We start from the raw sequence: 18,820 nt of genomic DNA, 5'->3' as shown, positions 1-18,820 counted from the left end.
AATAATTAAATCATTTTATTGGGAAAAAAACTAGTAGTAGTTGGTCAGTTTATTGGCACCAGCTATGCTGTTTCCACATAAAAAATGACCAAACGCAAAACAAGGTACACCTTATAATTTCATAAAATACAAGTAGATTGGTTCGCTTCCAATCTAGTAATAACCCCAAATTAAATGAAGATGATCTCCACATGAGCCTCCATCTCTGTCACAGTGTGAGCATTCGGACGACAGGTTTTCCCCGAAATTGGTGGCAGATCGGGTCACCAGCGTTGTCTGCGATCACGGACGTTGGTGACCTTTTGCCAATGGGTTAACCTGGGCAGCCAGTCATTGTTGTTCGTTCAAGAAAAAGTAAGTTTCGTTCAAATCTTTTTTTTTTTCTAAGTTTTGGTGACCTTTTGCCAATAGGTTTACTTACCTGTGTAGCCAGTCTTTGTTGGTCGTTCAAGAAAAAATAAGTTTCGTTCAAATCTTTTTTTTTTCTTCTAAGTTTTAGTGAGAGTTCAAGTCAATAAATTAAGCCACATGGAAAACTAAATAGACCTCGATGTATAAAGTAGGATATGATGGGCACCATTCGGTCCATTAAACGTTTGTCTACATATAAAAAGAAGTTTGTTATTCCTTATCAATCCATACAACATAGACAACATTACTAAATAAGTGAGCCACACAATATTGCCCACGGATCCGACAAAACAAAAAACATGAAAATTGTGAGTTGAATAAAACTGTCAGTAAACATGTTCATTAGCACATCAACGGTTACCGGTGGAGACTAGCATAGTAGCATGTACACGAACCAAATGAACGTGATTGGGGGCATGTTTGTGTTTGTTATTTAATTGTAACCGAACAAACGATCTAACACATACATTTTAATGAACAATGTTTTCTTGTTTGTGTTCGTTCTTTATATTATATACAAACAATCCACGAACGGAAATGAACACAAACATACATGAACGACCAAATACGAATTTGACTAAACGAACACCTATGAAAAGTAAACATGAATATCCAAACATAACTATTATCAAAAGTAACTTCAAAAGATGTTGAATAAACTGAATGAATTTACAAACGTAACAACATAATCGAACGTAAAAAGTCATTCCCAAACATAAATGAATGAGGTAGCCAGGCGTTCGTTTTCATTCATTTAACTAAATGAACAAGTAAATAATGTGTAGCCAAAACAACCCACTAACACATGACAATGCCTAATAGCGTAAAACAGTCGTACATTAATCAAGAGGCCCTAAATGATTTATCATGGCCTAGTATGAGCTTGTGTAGCCGAAACCAAACAACTCAGTAACACATGACAAGACTCATCAAGATCTAAGTTATTATTATATTTATTTGTATTCTTATTATAAGTTAATGATGTCAACCCATCAGTACATTTATGATTTATGGAATCAAATGGTCGTATGCAATGGGAATGAGATGATCAAATGGTCGTAGCAATTTTGTTATTAATTGGGTGTTTGTTAATTGTTATAAGTTTGATTGAAAGTATTTTCATGTGCCAAAACTCAAATATCATAAACTCTTGCATCATTTTCAAATATTGCTAGCAATTAAACACAATATCACATCTATTGCATCATTTTCAAATATTGATCAATCTGGATCTATCTTATAACGAATCAAATAAGAAGAATAAATCTTCAAGGTCAGTAAATAACATGATACAAGATAGACCCATAAAACAAAAACAATACAACTTTTATTAAAAGTCCCTTTAATTTAACATCCAACATAATCCTTATATTCATATCCCAAATCCAAAAACTAACTTTATAACTTGCTAACCTTAACAGGACCCATCTCCTTAGCTTTAGCCCTTAACAAATGTTTCTGAACCTTCCCCGTAGCCGTCTTCGGTAACGGCCCAAACACAACCGATTTCGGGACCCAATAAGCCGGCATCTTCTCCCGACAAAACTTCATAATATCCTCCGCAACTTTCCCCTCGTTCGATTTCTCAACCGGGTCCTTTAATGTCACAAAGGCGCATGGCGACTCGCCCCACCTATCATCGGGCCGGGCCACCACCGACGCTTCGGAAATTAACGGGTGTTGGTATAATGTATTCTCAACTTCCACACTGCTAATATTCTCACCACCCGATATAATAATATCCTTCGACCGGTCTTTAATTTCGATATACCCGTCCGGATGTTTCACGGCTAAATCACCCGAGTGAAACCACCCGTGTGCAAACGCTTCCGCGTTTGCTTTCGGGTTCTTTAAATAACCTTTCATGACAATGTTCCCACGGAACACGATTTCACCGACCGTGGTCCCATTTGCTGGGACCGGTTTCATGGTTTGGGTGTCTACAACGTCTAGTTGTTCGAGGGCGGTGTATGGGACACCTTGGCGGGCGTTCATTTTGGCTTGGGTTTCGGGGGGGAGGTTGTCCCACTCGGGCTTCCATGCACATATTGTTGACGGGCCGTAGGTTTCTGAGAGGCCGTATGTGTGGGCCACTCGGAACCCGTTTTGGGACATTTTGAAGAGGACAGATGGCGGTGGGGCGGCTCCGGCGGTCATGACGTGGACAAGGCGGGGGAGTGGGAGGATTGTGTCTTTAGCCGGGGCGTTTACTATGGTGTTGAGGACAACCGGGGCAGCACAAAAATGGGTCACCCCTTGATTGGCTATAGCCGAGTAAACACCTTTAGCCGTTACCTGCATAAAACATCAAGAACAAGAACTTAATAGTATCGAAAAGGGCGGGCCATGTGGTGGGTCACAATGGATTCGGGTCAAAATATTACTGCAAATTTACTTTATGCAATAATAAGCTGCTGAGTTGATAAACAAAAATTTACAAAAGTTTTATGTCTTGAGAACCTACTTTGGGTTCTTTTGAGGTATTTCTTTTAGACATTTTTTTTATATTTTAGCCATAAATAAGACACGCATAATTGGTTCAAAATTTCAAGCCTAGATGTAGCAATTTTGACCCATTTACTTATAAACGGGCCGATTTGGGTTAACTTTAATCTCAAACATCTGAAATAAGGAAAATTCTAAGAAGGAAACATGTCAAACGGGCCAAACAGGCCAACTAGGTCCAAAACACCTAAAACGCATTATTATTTTAATTATATTGACTTTTAATCCATTTAATACTAAATGATCTGTTTAGGGGGTGTAAATAGACTTGTGAATTACTCGAGATCAGCTCACTAAAAGCTCGAATCGAGAAGAGTTTGAATGAACTCGAGCCTAAAAATAAGCTTGTAATAAACGAGCTGATCCCGGGCTTCACTTATCAAGCTTGAGCTAGCTCGCAAGTCTAAATGGGTATGTTATTTATATAATTTTATTATATTTGTGTACAAATTATTATTTTGTATAAAACTATAATAAAACTATAACATATATTATTATATATGTTATATGTAGAATTATAGTTAACAAATATTTAAAAATAAATATTGATGTATATAAATTATTTTAATTAATAAATAATGAGCCAAGCCGAGCCTAAGCTTTTATAAGCTGCTCAACAGACAAGCTCGAGTTTTAGAATTAGATCTCAAAACGAGCTGACCTCGAGCCTAGTCAGGCTTGGGCTTGGCTCGTTTGCACCTCTAGATCTGTTAAACCAAAACCTGTTACATGAACTGCCCATACAAGTAGAGATAAAGTACATGTCGGAGGCATATGTTGGTCCCACAAATAGCAGCAAGAGTCCAAGTAAAACACCACCCGTTACAATGAAACATAGGCAACGTCCACAAGTACACCGCTCCTTCCGGTATACCCCACACCAGAACATTGCTAGTAGCCGCCAGATACGCCCCACGGTGATGCAACACCACCCCTTTAGGACTAGACGTTGTACCCGAAGTATACCCCAACGCGATACTCTGCCACTCATCTTGTGGCGGTGTCCAAACAAACTCCGGGTCACCCGATTCTAAAAACGTCTCATACTCGACCGCCCCTTTAGCTAAAGCGTATTGGAGATTCTTTGGATCACATTCGACGCTTTCGTCTTTGATAACGACCAGAAGCGGAGATTTGAAATTGGTTTTGATCTTATCTTTTAGAATCTTTAAAGCTTCTTCGGCTAGTTTGAAGTATTCCTGGTCAACCATTATGACTGCGGATGATGAGTGTTCCAGCAGGAAGCCGATAGTTGGAGCGTTTAGGCGGATATTGACTGCGTTTATGACCGCTCCGCTCATTGGAACTCCATAATGGGCTTCGAACATGGCAGGGGTGTTCGGTGCAATCACCGCTACCTGTTGGAATGAAAAGAATTGTGAGCTTTGAAATTTGTTTGAAAGGACAGTAGCAGAAGTGCAGATCTTCCATTATTATCAAACTGTCACTTATGCATAATTTAGTAAAGTATGAACTTCAGCTGGTTTTGATATTTCAACTGATATTTTTCCAAGTTTTATACATGGATTGACAATTTATAAATTTATTAAAAGAAACTGCTTAGGAAATAACTATTCTAGATTTTTATATGAAATAAATCAAATCCAAACGCCCCTTAATTCTAACTTCAATCAATTATTTGATTATCTATTCAAAAGTTTCTAGACTTTTTATGAAATAAATCAAGTAACCTTCCAAACACCCCCTAATATACCTTTAATCAACTATTTGAGTGTATCTATATAATACTTACAGATTTTACATTAAATAAATCAAATAACCTTCCATACACCCCCTAATTCAATCTTCAGTCAACTTACAGCAATACCTTAGGTCAAACAAATCAATCAAACAAATTGACTTTTTTACAAAATCATGATTTTGACTTTGAACTTCCAATCGATTTTGACTTTTCCAAAGTCAACGTTATATTAATCACCAGAACCACAACTCACACAATACAACATATACTATAATTAAGATTAAAATCGAAGACGGAAACCGCTACCATTTAACCAAACCCCTAATTCTAACTTTAATCACCTATTGATTATCTATTTAAAATTTCAAGATTTTTACATAAATCAATTAACCATCCAAACACCCCCTAGTTCTAACTTAATCAACCATTTGATAAGTAAATCAAATAACCTCCAAACACCCACTAATTCAATCCTCAATCAACTTACAACAATACCCTAAAGTCAAACAAATCACCCAACCAATTTTGACCTTTTCAAAATCCCAGCTTTGACTTCAAACACCCAATCCATTTTGACTATTTTCCAGTCAACGCAATATTAATTACCATAATCAGTTAATCACAACTTACCCAATATAACATCCTTTATACTATTACTCATCATCATCAAACAAAATAATAAAAATAGAACTTTTATTAAAAGAAATTAATAAGATTAAAATCCTAGACGGAACCCGTTACCGTTGAGCCGAACCCGACGGACCGTCTGGTAAGCGCGGAAGCTAACCGGCAACATCGTTGATACGTCTGCCGCCACGTGTACTGAAGCGAACCGTGAACCACCGATCTACGGTCAGGATGAACCAAAGCAGCTCGCTTTAAGAACCAAACCGGAGTTAGTGCGGTGTAGTTCGCTTCGTTTTTGGGTAAATCGTCGATGTCTCTCTGAGCCGCCATAATAATAATAATAATATTCCCCGGTTATCTCGGAGTGTTATTATATGTATGGCTGATAATATTATTATTATTATCGATGGTGTTTTTGTGATGATGATGAGAGTTGATATACAGTGCAGGAGGAACCGTTGAATTTATATAATGTTTAGATTTTGTCTTTTATAGTGTAGTGTTTTAACTTAACTAAACAACTTGGAAAAGTTGTAGTTCGTTTTGTGTTTGAGATATGCACGAAGAATAAAATAAAAACGTGACTGGTCGAGTGTGTCACGTAAGTAAAATGCTTCTAAAATAACATTAAAAGCATGCTCAACTAAAAGAAAGTTTTGCTGGACAAACAGACGGTTCACAAACACTTTACTGAACAAAAAATTTGTGACTGTGTCCGTTCGTTAAGGAATTGAGTTTGTCCGTGTACGTTCGATAGTATTGTAAATGGACGCTAACGAACACTAATGGACAAACGAACGCCAATAGACACTAATGGACAAACAAGCATAAACGTATCAAAATACTTAACATAAACATCAAGGGAAGTTACACGACATGATGTCCAAAAATACTTAACACAGCAACCAACGCATAATCATATCAAAATAATGACTTGGGGTTCAAAAACCCACAAATTTCTAGCGTTTCATGAGAAGCAAGCTTTAAATTCACCATTAATTCTTCAAGAAATTTCAACATGTACAACACTAATAAACGGACGTTCACGAACACTATTGTACGAACGCAACCTATGTCCATGTTTGCCCCCTTAAGCTCACCGAATAAAATCTTTTTGTTCGTGTTCGGTTCATTTATTAAACGGATGAATATAAACGAACTTCCCACCGAACAGACGGCCGGAGCCGCACTTCCTGTTCGCTTACAGCCCTAGCACCTAGTGAGTTCTACAACACTGGTTGGAAAACTAAATACAGATAGTTGAATCGCTTAAAAAATGGCGGTTTAGGTTTATCTTTTTGTAAAAACCAAACTTTCGGTTTTGTTCTGGTTAGCGTCTAGCGAGTTCTACAACGCCGGTCTGCATGAAATCAAAAACCAGAAAACTGAACATAATAGTTGAATCGATTAATAATGGCGGTTTAGGTTTATGTTTATGTAAAAAATGAACTTTTGGTTTTGTTTCAATGTGACAAAAACGGAAATGAGCCGAGTTTATGGTTTGTCATTCTTTATTTCAATTTTTAAGTAGATTAATAAGTTGGGCTTTTCAAATATTATAGGTATAATATTAGTTAATAATAATATTAAAGCCCGAATTCATTGTTTTGGACTATATTTTTGGCCTAAAATTTGTGGCCCAAACTTTTCAGACGTAAAAGTCTCCAAATTTTCGAAAACTTGAAATCCAAATTTTTGGGTTTTGGTTCGGTTTTAGGCCAACAACAGTCTGAATGTTGCTTTGTTATGGGATGGGATTAATGTTTTGGTTTGGAAATTAGTCTTTCTTAATAGAATAAGGTTATTAATGATGTTTGATTGTATTTTGGCTTGTAGATGGATCCTAAGTTTTTAAGGAACCAAAGGTATGCAAGGAAGCACAACAAGCAGACTAGTGAATCTGCTCAAGAAGAGTAGATGCTTTCGGTTTAGCAGTTTAGGTTATCATTTTTCCGTTTTGAATTTTGTCAACTATAACTTTTATATTTCATGCGTCTCTTAGAAACTAGCCTAGATTCTATATGATGTTATCGATGATTATGGTTTTGTGTTTTGATTGTGTTACCAGATGAAATTTATTCTTTTTAACATAGGTTTATGATATTCATACTTGTAGCTCATACACAAAACTTCAAAACCACTTCATTTGCCTGCTTTTAAAAGCGTGAGGCTCTTTGATATGTTTAACATAAAAACACTTACAACACACAACATACTTTGATCATGAGTTGACAATGATTAATGATATAAAGAAGGGATGTTATGTACTTTTGAATTATTGGAATTGTTTATATGAATAATCCATATTTAAAGGGATGATACATGTGGAGGCTACTTGTGAGTTAATGTTACAATATTCAGGTGACTCAAGTATATATAAATCTGTTTTAGTTTTAAGTTTTAACAAAACAATTTTTAGACGAAATCTGCATGCAGTTATATACCTTTTAGCATATCATATTCAAGAAAGCAGGGGAGGCTCGGAGGGTGTGTGAGCCGCACCATCGGCCGGGGCACATAAGTTTTGGGGGCACAAATATTTTTATACATATTACTTATATATGTTTTTTTGTTGTTAAAAACAAAGTTATTTGCAATTGTTTATGAGAAAATTACATGCTCATGATGGTTTCTGCTTATAATAAATCGGTCGATAAAAGTTTTATCCATATACATCATGTACATAAGCGAATAAAAAACATTTTGTTAAGGCCTACGGGCCTTTTTATTTTGGCATGGCCGAGGTATTTAAATTCTCGAAGACGGCCCTGCAAGAAAGCAGAGAACTATATATACATAAATACATGATGTGGCACAGTCAAACATCTAAGGTCATTTCCTAAACATGAGTCAAAACAAAAACAAGGCAAGCTCAAACAATTTGAAAAACAACATAATTTTAAACATAAGAAATACTCGTTACAAAAACTACGTCTTCCAAAGTTAAACAAAACCATCCTTTTAAGAGGCTACCTCTTCTTCATCCATGTCTTCCGGATTGCTTTGTAGCTTGTCCAATTCATGAAGACCACTTTTGCTGGAGACCGATAGGCATGCACATAATCCTCTAACTCCTTCTTTTGGCTTTCAGACATATCAAGAGGCTTATCTGATTAATTCGTATCCGGGTTGGGCTGATCAATATTATCAGCATGTTTCTTCTACGTTAATTACTGATTGATCATTCACCTCCGGTTTTGTAGATACCTTCATAGTAGAGCAAACCTTTTCAGCGAGTATAAATGAGAATTGTACAAAGAAAACATTTGATGAATCTGTTCTTAATAATATTGCATAAATTATACTAAACGGTCAACATTAAAAAGATGAGAATGAGATAGACCCATTCTCTTTTGACATCCTTTGACTAACCATTTGTTTGGTTAAAAGTTTTGGTTTATATTATTGCATTCAAAGGAACACTGGTTTGGTAAAAGTATGATACTTACTTGGAATTCCAAAGCCATCTTAAGTTGTATTAAAACATCTTTTGTTGTCGGTCGTTTTTCCTTTTCAACATGTAGGCACTGGTATGCAATCTCTTGAAGTGTAGTCAATGATCCATGCACAATTTGTTCCCTTATTTGCTCGAACACCACCTCATTATGCTTTCCATCTTCAAATATGTTTTTAATGAACTCCGGTAGATAGTGACCCTCGTGTTCGTGGATTGCAAATGTTGATCTCCCACACAAAATCTCAAACATAACCACACCAAATGAATAAACATCAGATTCTATGGTTAGGTATCCAGTTTTTTTGTAAAGTGGGTCCATGTATCCCGGTGTGCCACATGCATAATCGATGACATACTCTATATCCCGAGTTATTGGGCTTATTAATGAAAGCCCAAAACCTGAAAGTTTTGCTTTCCAATCATGGTTTAGTAATATGTTTGCAGTTTTGATGTCTCCATGTATCACCTTTTGTTTGTTTTCCGACTCCCCCGTGAATGAAATCCAACACACTGGCAGCATCGATGCATATACTAAGCCGTTTCATCCATGTCAGAGTAGCATCGTTCAGATACATATCAAGACTTCTTCTGGATGCATACTCATAAACAATGATTTTTTCTTCCAATTCATCACAATAGCCTACAAGACCAATGACATTCTCGTGTTTATACTCCCAAAGAATTTGTAGCTCACTCAAGAACTGTTTTTCCACTTGATCAAGCCTTGTATCCAATCGCTTTGCTACAATGGTTTTAAACTGATCACCATCTTGAAGGTTTCCTTTATAGATTTTCCCAAATCCTCCTTCACCAATACAGTTATCATCATGGAAGTTTTGTGTGGCCTGTTTTATGTCTTCAAGTGGAATTCTAAGGCTGTCCTTGTTGTTTTCCTGTCAACCACGAGAAGATAACAATGAACTGTTAAATTACGATGGATGATTTAATTAGTATTTGAAATTAATATATAAATACTGGTGATTGACTCATTGCTCATAGATAAAAGTAGCTTGTTGAAATTAACGGTTTAAGTTCAGATCGATACTATTGTACATTTGTACATATGAAATTCACTTTGTACTTCATTAATTTAATCTAATGTCAACAAGCATTTTACAGATTGTACAAAATGGTAATTAGCGCTTTAGGGCATTGACTTACTTGAAAGAATAATGCTTTCTCAAGTTGCTTGACGACAACTTTCATTGTTGGGCGTTTGTCTTGAGTTTCTGCCACACACTGATGTGCAATTTCAATAAATGTATGCAAAGAATCCTTGTTAGGTCCTCTAATTAGAAGACAATTGTGTTCATTGGTTTCTTCCTTTATTATAGGATCTATCATCTCCTCTATTGTTCCTGTGCTGAAGCTATGTCTTGCCACATGGGCCAACCCTTTGTCACTCTCATTCAGGTAAATTGGATCATAAGCTAACCTCCCACATAGAATTTCAAACAAAATTACTCCAAAACTATAAACATCCGATTCTCTTTTTAACTTACCACTCTTCACATATTCAGGATCCAGGTAGTACTTGCTACTATACGGTGTGTCAGCAGGCATCTTGAGATATAGAGCTTCATCTTCTTGATTTGGAGGCATGAATACAGGTAACCCAAATGAAACGATCTTTGCCCTCCATTTCTCATCCAACCTAATGCAATAACTGTTTAAAAAACGGGTTATTAGCATCCTTTGGTCTTCGATCTCAAAGTGAAGGTAATTCAATGATCGTGCAACATCAATGCAGATTTTCAAACGTTTCTCCCATGTCAATATACGCTTGTCATTGTCGTTTTCCAAATGTTCAGAAGCATATTTATTAGAAACATTGTCTGTGACAATGATCATCTCAGGACCTTCAATACAAAATCCAAGTAGACTGACAATGTTGTGATGCTTAACACTACTAAGCACTTCAATCTCTGTATAGAACACTTCTTCTCCTTGCTCGTTATCTCTAGGACGGACGCGTCTTATAAGTACAGTACTGTTGTGTTTCTTGGACAGTTCACCTTTATTTTCCCCTTCTATGGATGGAGGTGTTTCTTTATCATAACAATCGAGTTCTCCTCTATACCAGGTATAATAATGGCCAAACTGTTGTTCTGCATGTGTCTGAGAAATTATCGGTTGCTAAAATAATATCATCGAGAGGAATCTTCAAGCGTTCCAAGTTGTTTCCCTGCAAATACGTGAAAAGGTTGTAAAGAGAGTTGCAACTAGATAAATGATAAGAAAATTGGAAACTAATTTTTTGTTGACATCACAGTTGGGCCAACTCATTTTCCGATACTCTAAAAGGAAACTAATTAATCCTGTCTGACAACATCCCTTGACAATACTTGGTAAAATCGAAGAGTCAAATCAAGATTTAATCTGAACACATAACGTAATTTACTCTAATAATAGTGAAAATAAAAGATGAATAATATTAAAGTTTAAACAGTTATAAATTAAGAGATTAAAATAACATATATATCGTACAGACTACAGAGTTTGCAACTAAAAAAAAAAGTCTTACAACTAATAACAGGTTGATGTTTAAGTTTATATAATAATAATAATAACAATAACAATAATAATAATAATTATTATTATTACTATTAGAGAAATCTGCACTTTGCCTCCCTGGTTTATATCGTCACGGATGGGTTTGCCACTGAAAACGAAATTGCGAATGTTCTGCCACTGTGTTTCTCCGGCGGGTCAGTGACCTTTGGGTTAACAACAAACAAAACTTACTGTTTGAACTAAACAAGTGTTTGTTTATACTTATACTATATGAAATATATATTCCTTCTTTTCATTAAAGAGTTTCTCATAATCATCATCTTCTTCTCCCTATATCCATTTTTTCATATCTTTATCCTCATAATCATCATATCTATATCATCAAAATCATCATATTTTTAAACTTTTCACCTGAAACGAACCGTTTTTTACTAAATTTTTCGACCGAAAACAACCAGACGAGCCGTTTTTTTAGTAAACTTTTAACCCGAAAACAACCAAACGACCCGTTTTTTAGTAAACTTTTCGCCCGAAAACAACGGAACGCGCCGTTTTTTAGTAAACTTTTAGCCCGAAAACAACGAAACGCGCCGCATTTTAGTAAACTTTTCGCCCGAAAACAACCAAACGCGCCGCATTTTAGTAAACTTTTCGCCAAAAACAACCAAATGGGCCGTTTTTTAATAAACTTTTCGCCCGAAAACAACCAAACGCGCCGTTTTTTAGTAAACTTTTCGCCCGAAAACAACCAAACGGACCGTTTTTTAGTAAACTTTTCGCCCGAAATCAACGAAACGACCCGTTTTTTAGTAAACTTTTCGCCCGAAAACAACGAAACGGGCCGTTTTTTAGTAAAATTTTCACCCGAAAACAACGAAAAGACCCGTTTTTTAGTAAACTTTTCGCCCGAAAACAACGAAATGGGCCGTTTTTTAGTAAACTTTTCGCCGAAATCAACCAAAACGAACCGTTTTTTAGATAAATTTTCGCCCGAAAACAACTAAAACGGGCCATTTTTTAGTAAACTTTTCACCCGAAAACAACCAAAACGAACCGTTTTTTAGTTAAATTTTCGCCCGAAAACAACCAAAACGAGCCGTTTTTTAGTAAACTTTTAACCCGAAAACAACCAAAACGAACCGTTTTTAGTGAAAAGACAACCAAAACGAACCATTTTTTTGTAAACTTTTCACCCGAACCGACCCCGAAAACAACCCAACGAACCATTTTTTAGTAAAATTTTCACTCGACAACAACCAAACGAACCTTTTTTTTGTAAACTTTTTACCCGAACCGACCCCGAAAAACAACCCAACGGACCATTTTTTTAAAACTTTTCACCCGAAAACAACCAAACGAACCATTTTTTATAAACTTTTCACCCGAACCGAACGACCGACCAAACGACCCTGCCTCCGACGTTCATTCCAAAGACAGGCGGCGTGGTGCCGTGGCGCTGATGACCGGAAAAACGAGTTAATTGGAGATATATATATACGAGTTAATTGAACGGAGTGATGATTACAAGTGCTAGGGTCACTAAAAAAAATGTCATTTAGTGGCACACATTTTTTATGGCATTTAGGTTTTGTGTCACTATTTTTGGTTTTAGTGGCACTTTGCATATGTCATAGTTTCCCAGCACACACTGATAATAAATTTAGCATATGTGCCACTAAATGTTAGGTTTTTGTGGCACTTTGTGCATGTCCATTTGTTTGGCACACAGTTTTAGTAGCATTTAATATTTGTGTCACTGAAATTTAGGTTTTTAATATCACTTAATGTGTCTCGTATTTGCTTGACCCATATTTTTAATGGCATTTAGATTTAGTAGAAGTAATTCTCGATTGTGATACAAGTATAATAACAAAATAAGACTAGGTTATTATCATTTTGTTAAAATGGTTGCACTGTTGCAAGATAACCCTTAGTTATTTTAACTAGATATTTTTTACATACATATTATAATACCAATCTTGATTTTAGTAATGGTAGTCGAAACTTGGGAAGTTGCGATTTTGGAATGGGGGGGGGGGGGGGGGGAAATTAATGAGATGGAGGGAAATGGGTTAATTGGGAAAATGAAAATTCTTTCAAACAACATTTGGAACTACTGGCTATGTTATTTAGTAAAGGAAATAAAAATGAGACAGATGTGTAGAATTTATAGCCACACAAAACAACTCTTAAAATAATAAAAAAATCATAACTTAAGATTTAAAACAAAAACGAAAAAAGTAAAACACAAAAATATTTCCACCGTCTTTCTTGTTCTCTTTTTATCTTGACATTTTGTCTTTTTTTTTCTTTATATTGTGTTATATTATTTAACATTATGCTATATTTTGTTTGACGTTGTATTATATTTTGCGATTTACTATGTCTTTTTTTAGTTATAATGATATCTTTTGTTTATTTTCGTCATTATGTTTTTGATCTCAACATTGTGTCTTTTCATCAATTTATTTTTATTTTTTATTGAACGGGAATGACGGAGGAAATATTTTAGCTTTTTAAATTTTTTCATTTTTTATGTATATTTCGAGTTATGATTTTTTTTTTAATTTACTTTTAAAGGGTTTTTTGTGTTGTCACAAATCCTTCTTACACTTCTCATTTTTGCCTCCCTTCAAATTTTAACTTTACCCTTGGAACTACTACTAATACTCTAATGAGTCTTTTTATGACTATTCATTTTGATTTTGATGTTTCAGTCATGACTCATTCAAGAACATTAGGGTTGTTCAAAAAGTTCGTAGCTCACAGCCGGCTCGAAAAAAGCTAGAATCAAAATGAGCCTGCTTGGCTGGTTAGTTGGCTCATTAGCGCATTTAGATTAAACCCTAAATATAATAATAGAAAAAAATAAAAATAATACATATACTTTTCCACTCGAGTTTTAAAACATTATAAGTAAAAACAAAAAATAAAAATATAATTTATAAATTCTCTAGTTTATAAATTGATGTTAAAAGTTGTATTTTTTTTGTTATTTATAAATCAATATATGTAAAAAAATAAAAAAAAAATTCGAGCTCGGCTCGAGCTTGAGCTTGAAATGCGCCGATCTCGAGGTTGAATTTTTCAGTTCAATAAAGTTAACTAGCCAGCTCGTTTAAGTCGAGCTTGGGCCTGAGCTCGGCTCGACTTGACTACAAACCTACAAACATTATCAAGGAGAAAGCTCACAATTGTGGGAAAACCTCAAGTCAACTTTCGAACCTTGAACCTCACATATCTAAGCCTTAACCATCACCCCCAATGTTGTTTGACTAGAGGCTAATTGCAAGCAAAGGTCACAAAAATCGTTTGGCCGACCCTATGCGACCGACTGAGAGTTGGGTTTACTCGCAGTACTCAGAGAGTACTCAAACATTTCAAATATAAAGGAATTATATCTTGGATGCTATATATATGTCAAATATCATAAGTTTATTAATATTAGTAACAAATTATGTGAATATTATTATAAATAAAACAAATACATCTATATATACTAATTTGTTCTAAAAATTGCAAATCATTAATTAAAAAAATGATATTTATTCTTTAATATTACAGAAGTACGAATTATTTTTTGGTCAAAATCGACCTAAGTTTTAGCGTTAGATAAAATATCTAATTTATTAATCATAAATTGGATGTGGCTCAATGACAAAGTACTCACTTTACTAGTGAGAGGTAGATGGTTCAAACCTCAGTATCACCAATTTATATGGGAGATATGAGGGATGATCCTGGCTTGCCAAGGTTCGAGTCCTGATCTCACCCGGTTTTACCATTCCCTCGATGTCGTGCCTTTTGACGGGCGTGGGGGTCGGGTTTTATCCGAGGAATCCCTTAATAGGTGGGCCGCTAGGGGGCTCTGTTCGTCCGGACTCATGGCCGGCTTGAGCTACCTTTAACCAATGGGGCTGCGTACGGAGTACTCTACGTTACTTGGTTGGTCGTTTAAAAAATAATAATCTATTAATCGATTTTCTATTAATACTATTATAGTTATTTGAATTACTCTTCTAGTGTAATTATACTTCTTAATTTCTTTCTTTTGAGTTAAAATTTATTTTCTAATGTAATCAACTTGTAGACTAAAGTTTCCCTCCGGGTATAATTTGAGTTTTATTAATTTCCCTCTTAAAAGAAATAAATTGACTTATTTCCTGTTAGGGACTCCACAACCGTAATCGGAGCCTAGCCCTCATCTGCATCCATTTCCTTCCTTGCATAACCGGAGCAGCCTCGAACCGGCACCACCACTAGCATGCCACAATTTCTCCTCACCATTCGACCCAATTAACCCTAATCAAAGCCTTTGCCTGCATTAAGTTTTTATGAGTTTTTCTTCTCCATATTTAATCAATTAATTTGTTTTTATCACTTGTAACTAATTACCATTGAGTTTTTCAATTATTTATCGGATTTGTTTACATATTAGCATCAAGATTATTAAGTTTTTATATAGGGATTGTAACTTGATACCACTAAATGTCTAAAAAGCACTCTATTTTAGAACAAAAGGAAGTCCAATTCTTTGCTTAGCTTTTTTGTTATCCACTGTTCCTCATCCTCAAAAAGTAAGTTCTGAATAGCATTGTGTTACCGTCCAGTATAATACGGTTGGCTTCCGGTGTAACCCACAAACGAAACCATTCACTATGGTATATAAATGTTGAAACCGACCATAAACTAAAAGCAAAAAAAAAAACGGGAACCCAAACCGATGATCGATTTGGACGGTTTCACGGTTTTAAACCGAAGCATTTACAACCCTAATGTTATATGAAATCAAACTAAACTGAACAGAAGGATGTTTTTCAGAGAGACTCAATCAGTGAGGCCATCAAAGTTGAGAATATCATGAGGTAACTTTTCTTTTCTTTTCTTTTTTTCATGTTTTTATTAAATGCAGCTCAGAAATTATTATAATTTAGTTTTGTGCTTCACAATCAACTGTTGATAGTGTAATACGAGTTGGATTTGGTACACATTAGTTTTATATTATTTTCTTCACAATCAAGTGCACATAGAGTTTCACAAGCTCAAATGTAATATTTTTATCTTATTAATTTATACTTTTGTGAAATTTTATAGAAATTTGGTTGTGTTTATAATGGATGAAAATGAAATGGAAATGGAAGGCAAGTGCAGTGGCTATTTGTGCTTTAAAGCCTCGTGGCTCAGAACATTCATAACTCCTTTTGGTGATCATGAAAAACACGACACAGGGGGTCATGAAAGATCTTAAACAACTTACTTTAGCGCGTTCGCCGTGTTTTATTTTAGCGGTGATGGCTAAAGTAGGTTATTTTGTTTTATATTTCTATATTATTTTTACTTTTAGTAGTTAATGACACCCAAATAAACCATTACATATTGTTTCATTTGTTTTAGAGACAAGGATAGATACTGTAGGCTCACTAGAAGAGTAGATGATGTAATTAATGTCAGGTAAGTTTACAATCTTATTCATTAATACATCTAAAACTGTCATATAATACAGTTTGTTTACAATTTTTAACATAAACATTGGACATTGTATTGGCAAAACAGAAGTTGAATCAGCACTACGTATAAATAAACAGTGGACATTGTATTGGCAAAACAGAAGTTGAATCAGCACTACGTATAAAAGTTTAAGGGAAATTAGGGTCTGAATTCAACTGAATCACGTATTATTGCTAGCATTGCCTGAATTTGAAGATTTGTACACGGAATGTTTTTGATGATTTAAATTTAGGCAATAGGATGCGTGTAAATTCTCTAATTTATCAATTCAAATGATATACAAATGCAAAAGGGGCTTAATTTCATATCCTTTTAAATTATTGCAACATTGATGGTTGATTAATATTATTATTTCTTGGATTTATATATAGAGAAGATTATGAAAGTTCTTTATGAGCCAAATTGTGAAATCTTCAAATACTCATTCTTTGTTGTTTTCTGTAATTGTACTATCACTGAAGTGGCTGCGCAATATTTTTACTGGTATGTTCTGATTAATTATTTCACCTTTTCAGCTATGCAAATATTAATAGTTTATTTTAATGTATTTTTTTGTTATATGATGCTTTATTATTATTATTATTATTATTATTATTGCAGACTGGTAAAAAAGCATGGGAACATGTTTCTCCTATTTGCACACGGTGTTGTATCAAATATCAATACGAGGTTAACATTCTATACGTTTCCAATTGTACTGGTATTAACTTATTATTAAAATTATTTATATGTTTTTTTAGATACATTAGCTTTCTCATTCAAACCTTAGTCAAATGGGCCAACATACCGGTAATGTGAGTTTTAAAAGTAGATTTTTTATGAACTTAACTTGTTTTATTAATATTATTATTTTTATTTTTAGTCTTTTATATTAATGCTAAGTAATTTGATCTTGTAATATAAATTTTTATGCAGATTTGGGGAACCTTGATTTTGCAAAAGAACTACGAAGGGCATGATGGTGGCTTGACATATATCATGAGAAGCTTTCGAGCAAAGGTTTATAATAGTGAAATTCTCACCAAAAAGAATGTTTAGACTCACCATGTAAACATTTGCAATATATATCTCGGATTGAAATTATTATTGAACTTATAATATTATGATGTATACATTTACAATTTTATTGAACTATTATCTTATATTTTATATTGTAAATCGTGTGACTTTTGTGGTAAAATTATGTGTCACTAAAAATAGTATATATATTTAAATCAAAACAACTTTACCGACACAAAATTTGTGCCACAAAATTTTGTTTTTTTAATTGTGGCAAAAAAAAGTGCCACTAAAACTAGAATGGATATGTAGCTCTGATTAGTTTTTAAAAGCATAAAAATAGTGCCACTAAAGTCTTTTTTCATATTGCGGTAGAAAAAAAAGTGACACTAAAAGCTTAAAAACTTTGTGCGGCAGATCGAAAAAGTGCCACTAAAAGGCTTTAGCGTCACTGCTTCTAGTGGCACTTTTTATGTGTGCCGCACATTCTTTTATGGGTCTTTTGTGGCATTTTTTTGTCTTTTAGTGGTACATTTTGAATGTCACTATATGACATTTTTTTTGTCGTGGGTTACAAAGTCGTTGAAATTAATGGTGCAAAATTATGTAAATCGATAATTGATAGAGATATTGGATATATATATATATATATATAGATTGAATAATACTAACCTGATTTTGATGAATTGAATCAAGTGATTGCTACAAGGTGTAAGTGAAATGAAAGATTATGTAATAAATCTCAAAAATGGTGGTGGTGGTGTTGAGTTCAGATATCAACAATGTTATTATTCTTACAGGAAATCAATATTATTATTATTATTATTATTATTATTATTATTATATTTATATTTATTATTTATTAGGAGAAGATTACTAAAATACCCTTAATATGTTAGTATTATTACTAAAATACCAACAGTCAACTCATGGTCAACTGACGGCAGGAGTCAGAAGAACCCGTCGGAGAAACACAGTGGTGCAAAGTTCGCAAAATCTTTTTCAGTGGCTAATCCATCCAGCGACGATATAAACCAGGGAGGCAAATTGCAGATTTCTCTTATTATTATTATTATTAACATAGTGATAGATGCATA

At 34.4% G+C, this 18,820-nt stretch overlaps 2 protein-coding genes, 1 long non-coding RNA gene and 1 pseudogene across 4 annotated transcripts in view; 1 reads left to right on the top strand and 3 right to left on the bottom strand.

The window, feature by feature from the left end:
- Positions 1-1,716: 1,716 nt before the first annotated feature.
- On the bottom strand, positions 1,717-5,718 carry LOC143623029 (acetate--CoA ligase CCL3-like). The gene is made up of 3 exons (XM_077094035.1): positions 5,360-5,718; positions 3,678-4,274; positions 1,717-2,706 (listed from the first exon to the last, which is right to left on the bottom strand). The coding sequence occupies exons 1-3, from the start codon at positions 5,573-5,575 to the stop codon at positions 1,810-1,812; spliced, it is 1,710 nt and encodes a 569-aa protein (XP_076950150.1). The 5' UTR covers positions 5,576-5,718; the 3' UTR covers positions 1,717-1,809.
- Positions 5,719-6,575: 857 nt separating this feature from the next.
- On the bottom strand, positions 6,576-9,021 carry LOC143622917 (putative serine/threonine-protein kinase PBL28). The gene is made up of 2 exons (XM_077093924.1): positions 8,695-9,021; positions 6,576-6,605 (listed from the first exon to the last, which is right to left on the bottom strand). The coding sequence occupies exons 1-2, from the start codon at positions 9,019-9,021 to the stop codon at positions 6,576-6,578; spliced, it is 357 nt and encodes a 118-aa protein (XP_076950039.1).
- LOC143623028 (uncharacterized) overlaps positions 8,572-18,820 on the bottom strand; it is a 26,765-nt pseudogene continuing 16,516 nt past the window's right edge. The window contains exons 5-6 of the transcript XR_013151816.1: positions 9,864-10,887; positions 8,572-9,595 (exon numbers count right to left, since the gene is read on the bottom strand). The product of XR_013151816.1 is annotated as an uncharacterized LOC143623028 (transcript). The remainder of the gene's footprint in view (positions 9,596-9,863; positions 10,888-18,820) is intronic.
- On the top strand, positions 15,386-18,286 carry LOC143622855 (uncharacterized). Its single transcript, XR_013151792.1, has 3 exons — positions 15,386-15,793; positions 17,096-17,207; positions 17,325-18,286. It is a non-coding gene; the product is annotated as an uncharacterized LOC143622855 (long non-coding RNA).

Source organism: Bidens hawaiensis, unplaced genomic scaffold (assembly GCF_021521415.1).
Source record: "Bidens hawaiensis isolate Kalapana, Puna unplaced genomic scaffold, B.hawaiensis_p1.1 tig00003244_1, whole genome shotgun sequence".
Lineage (NCBI taxonomy): Eukaryota > Viridiplantae > Streptophyta > Magnoliopsida > Asterales > Asteraceae > Bidens > Bidens hawaiensis.
This window is presented reverse-complemented; position numbering and strand designations above follow the sequence as displayed.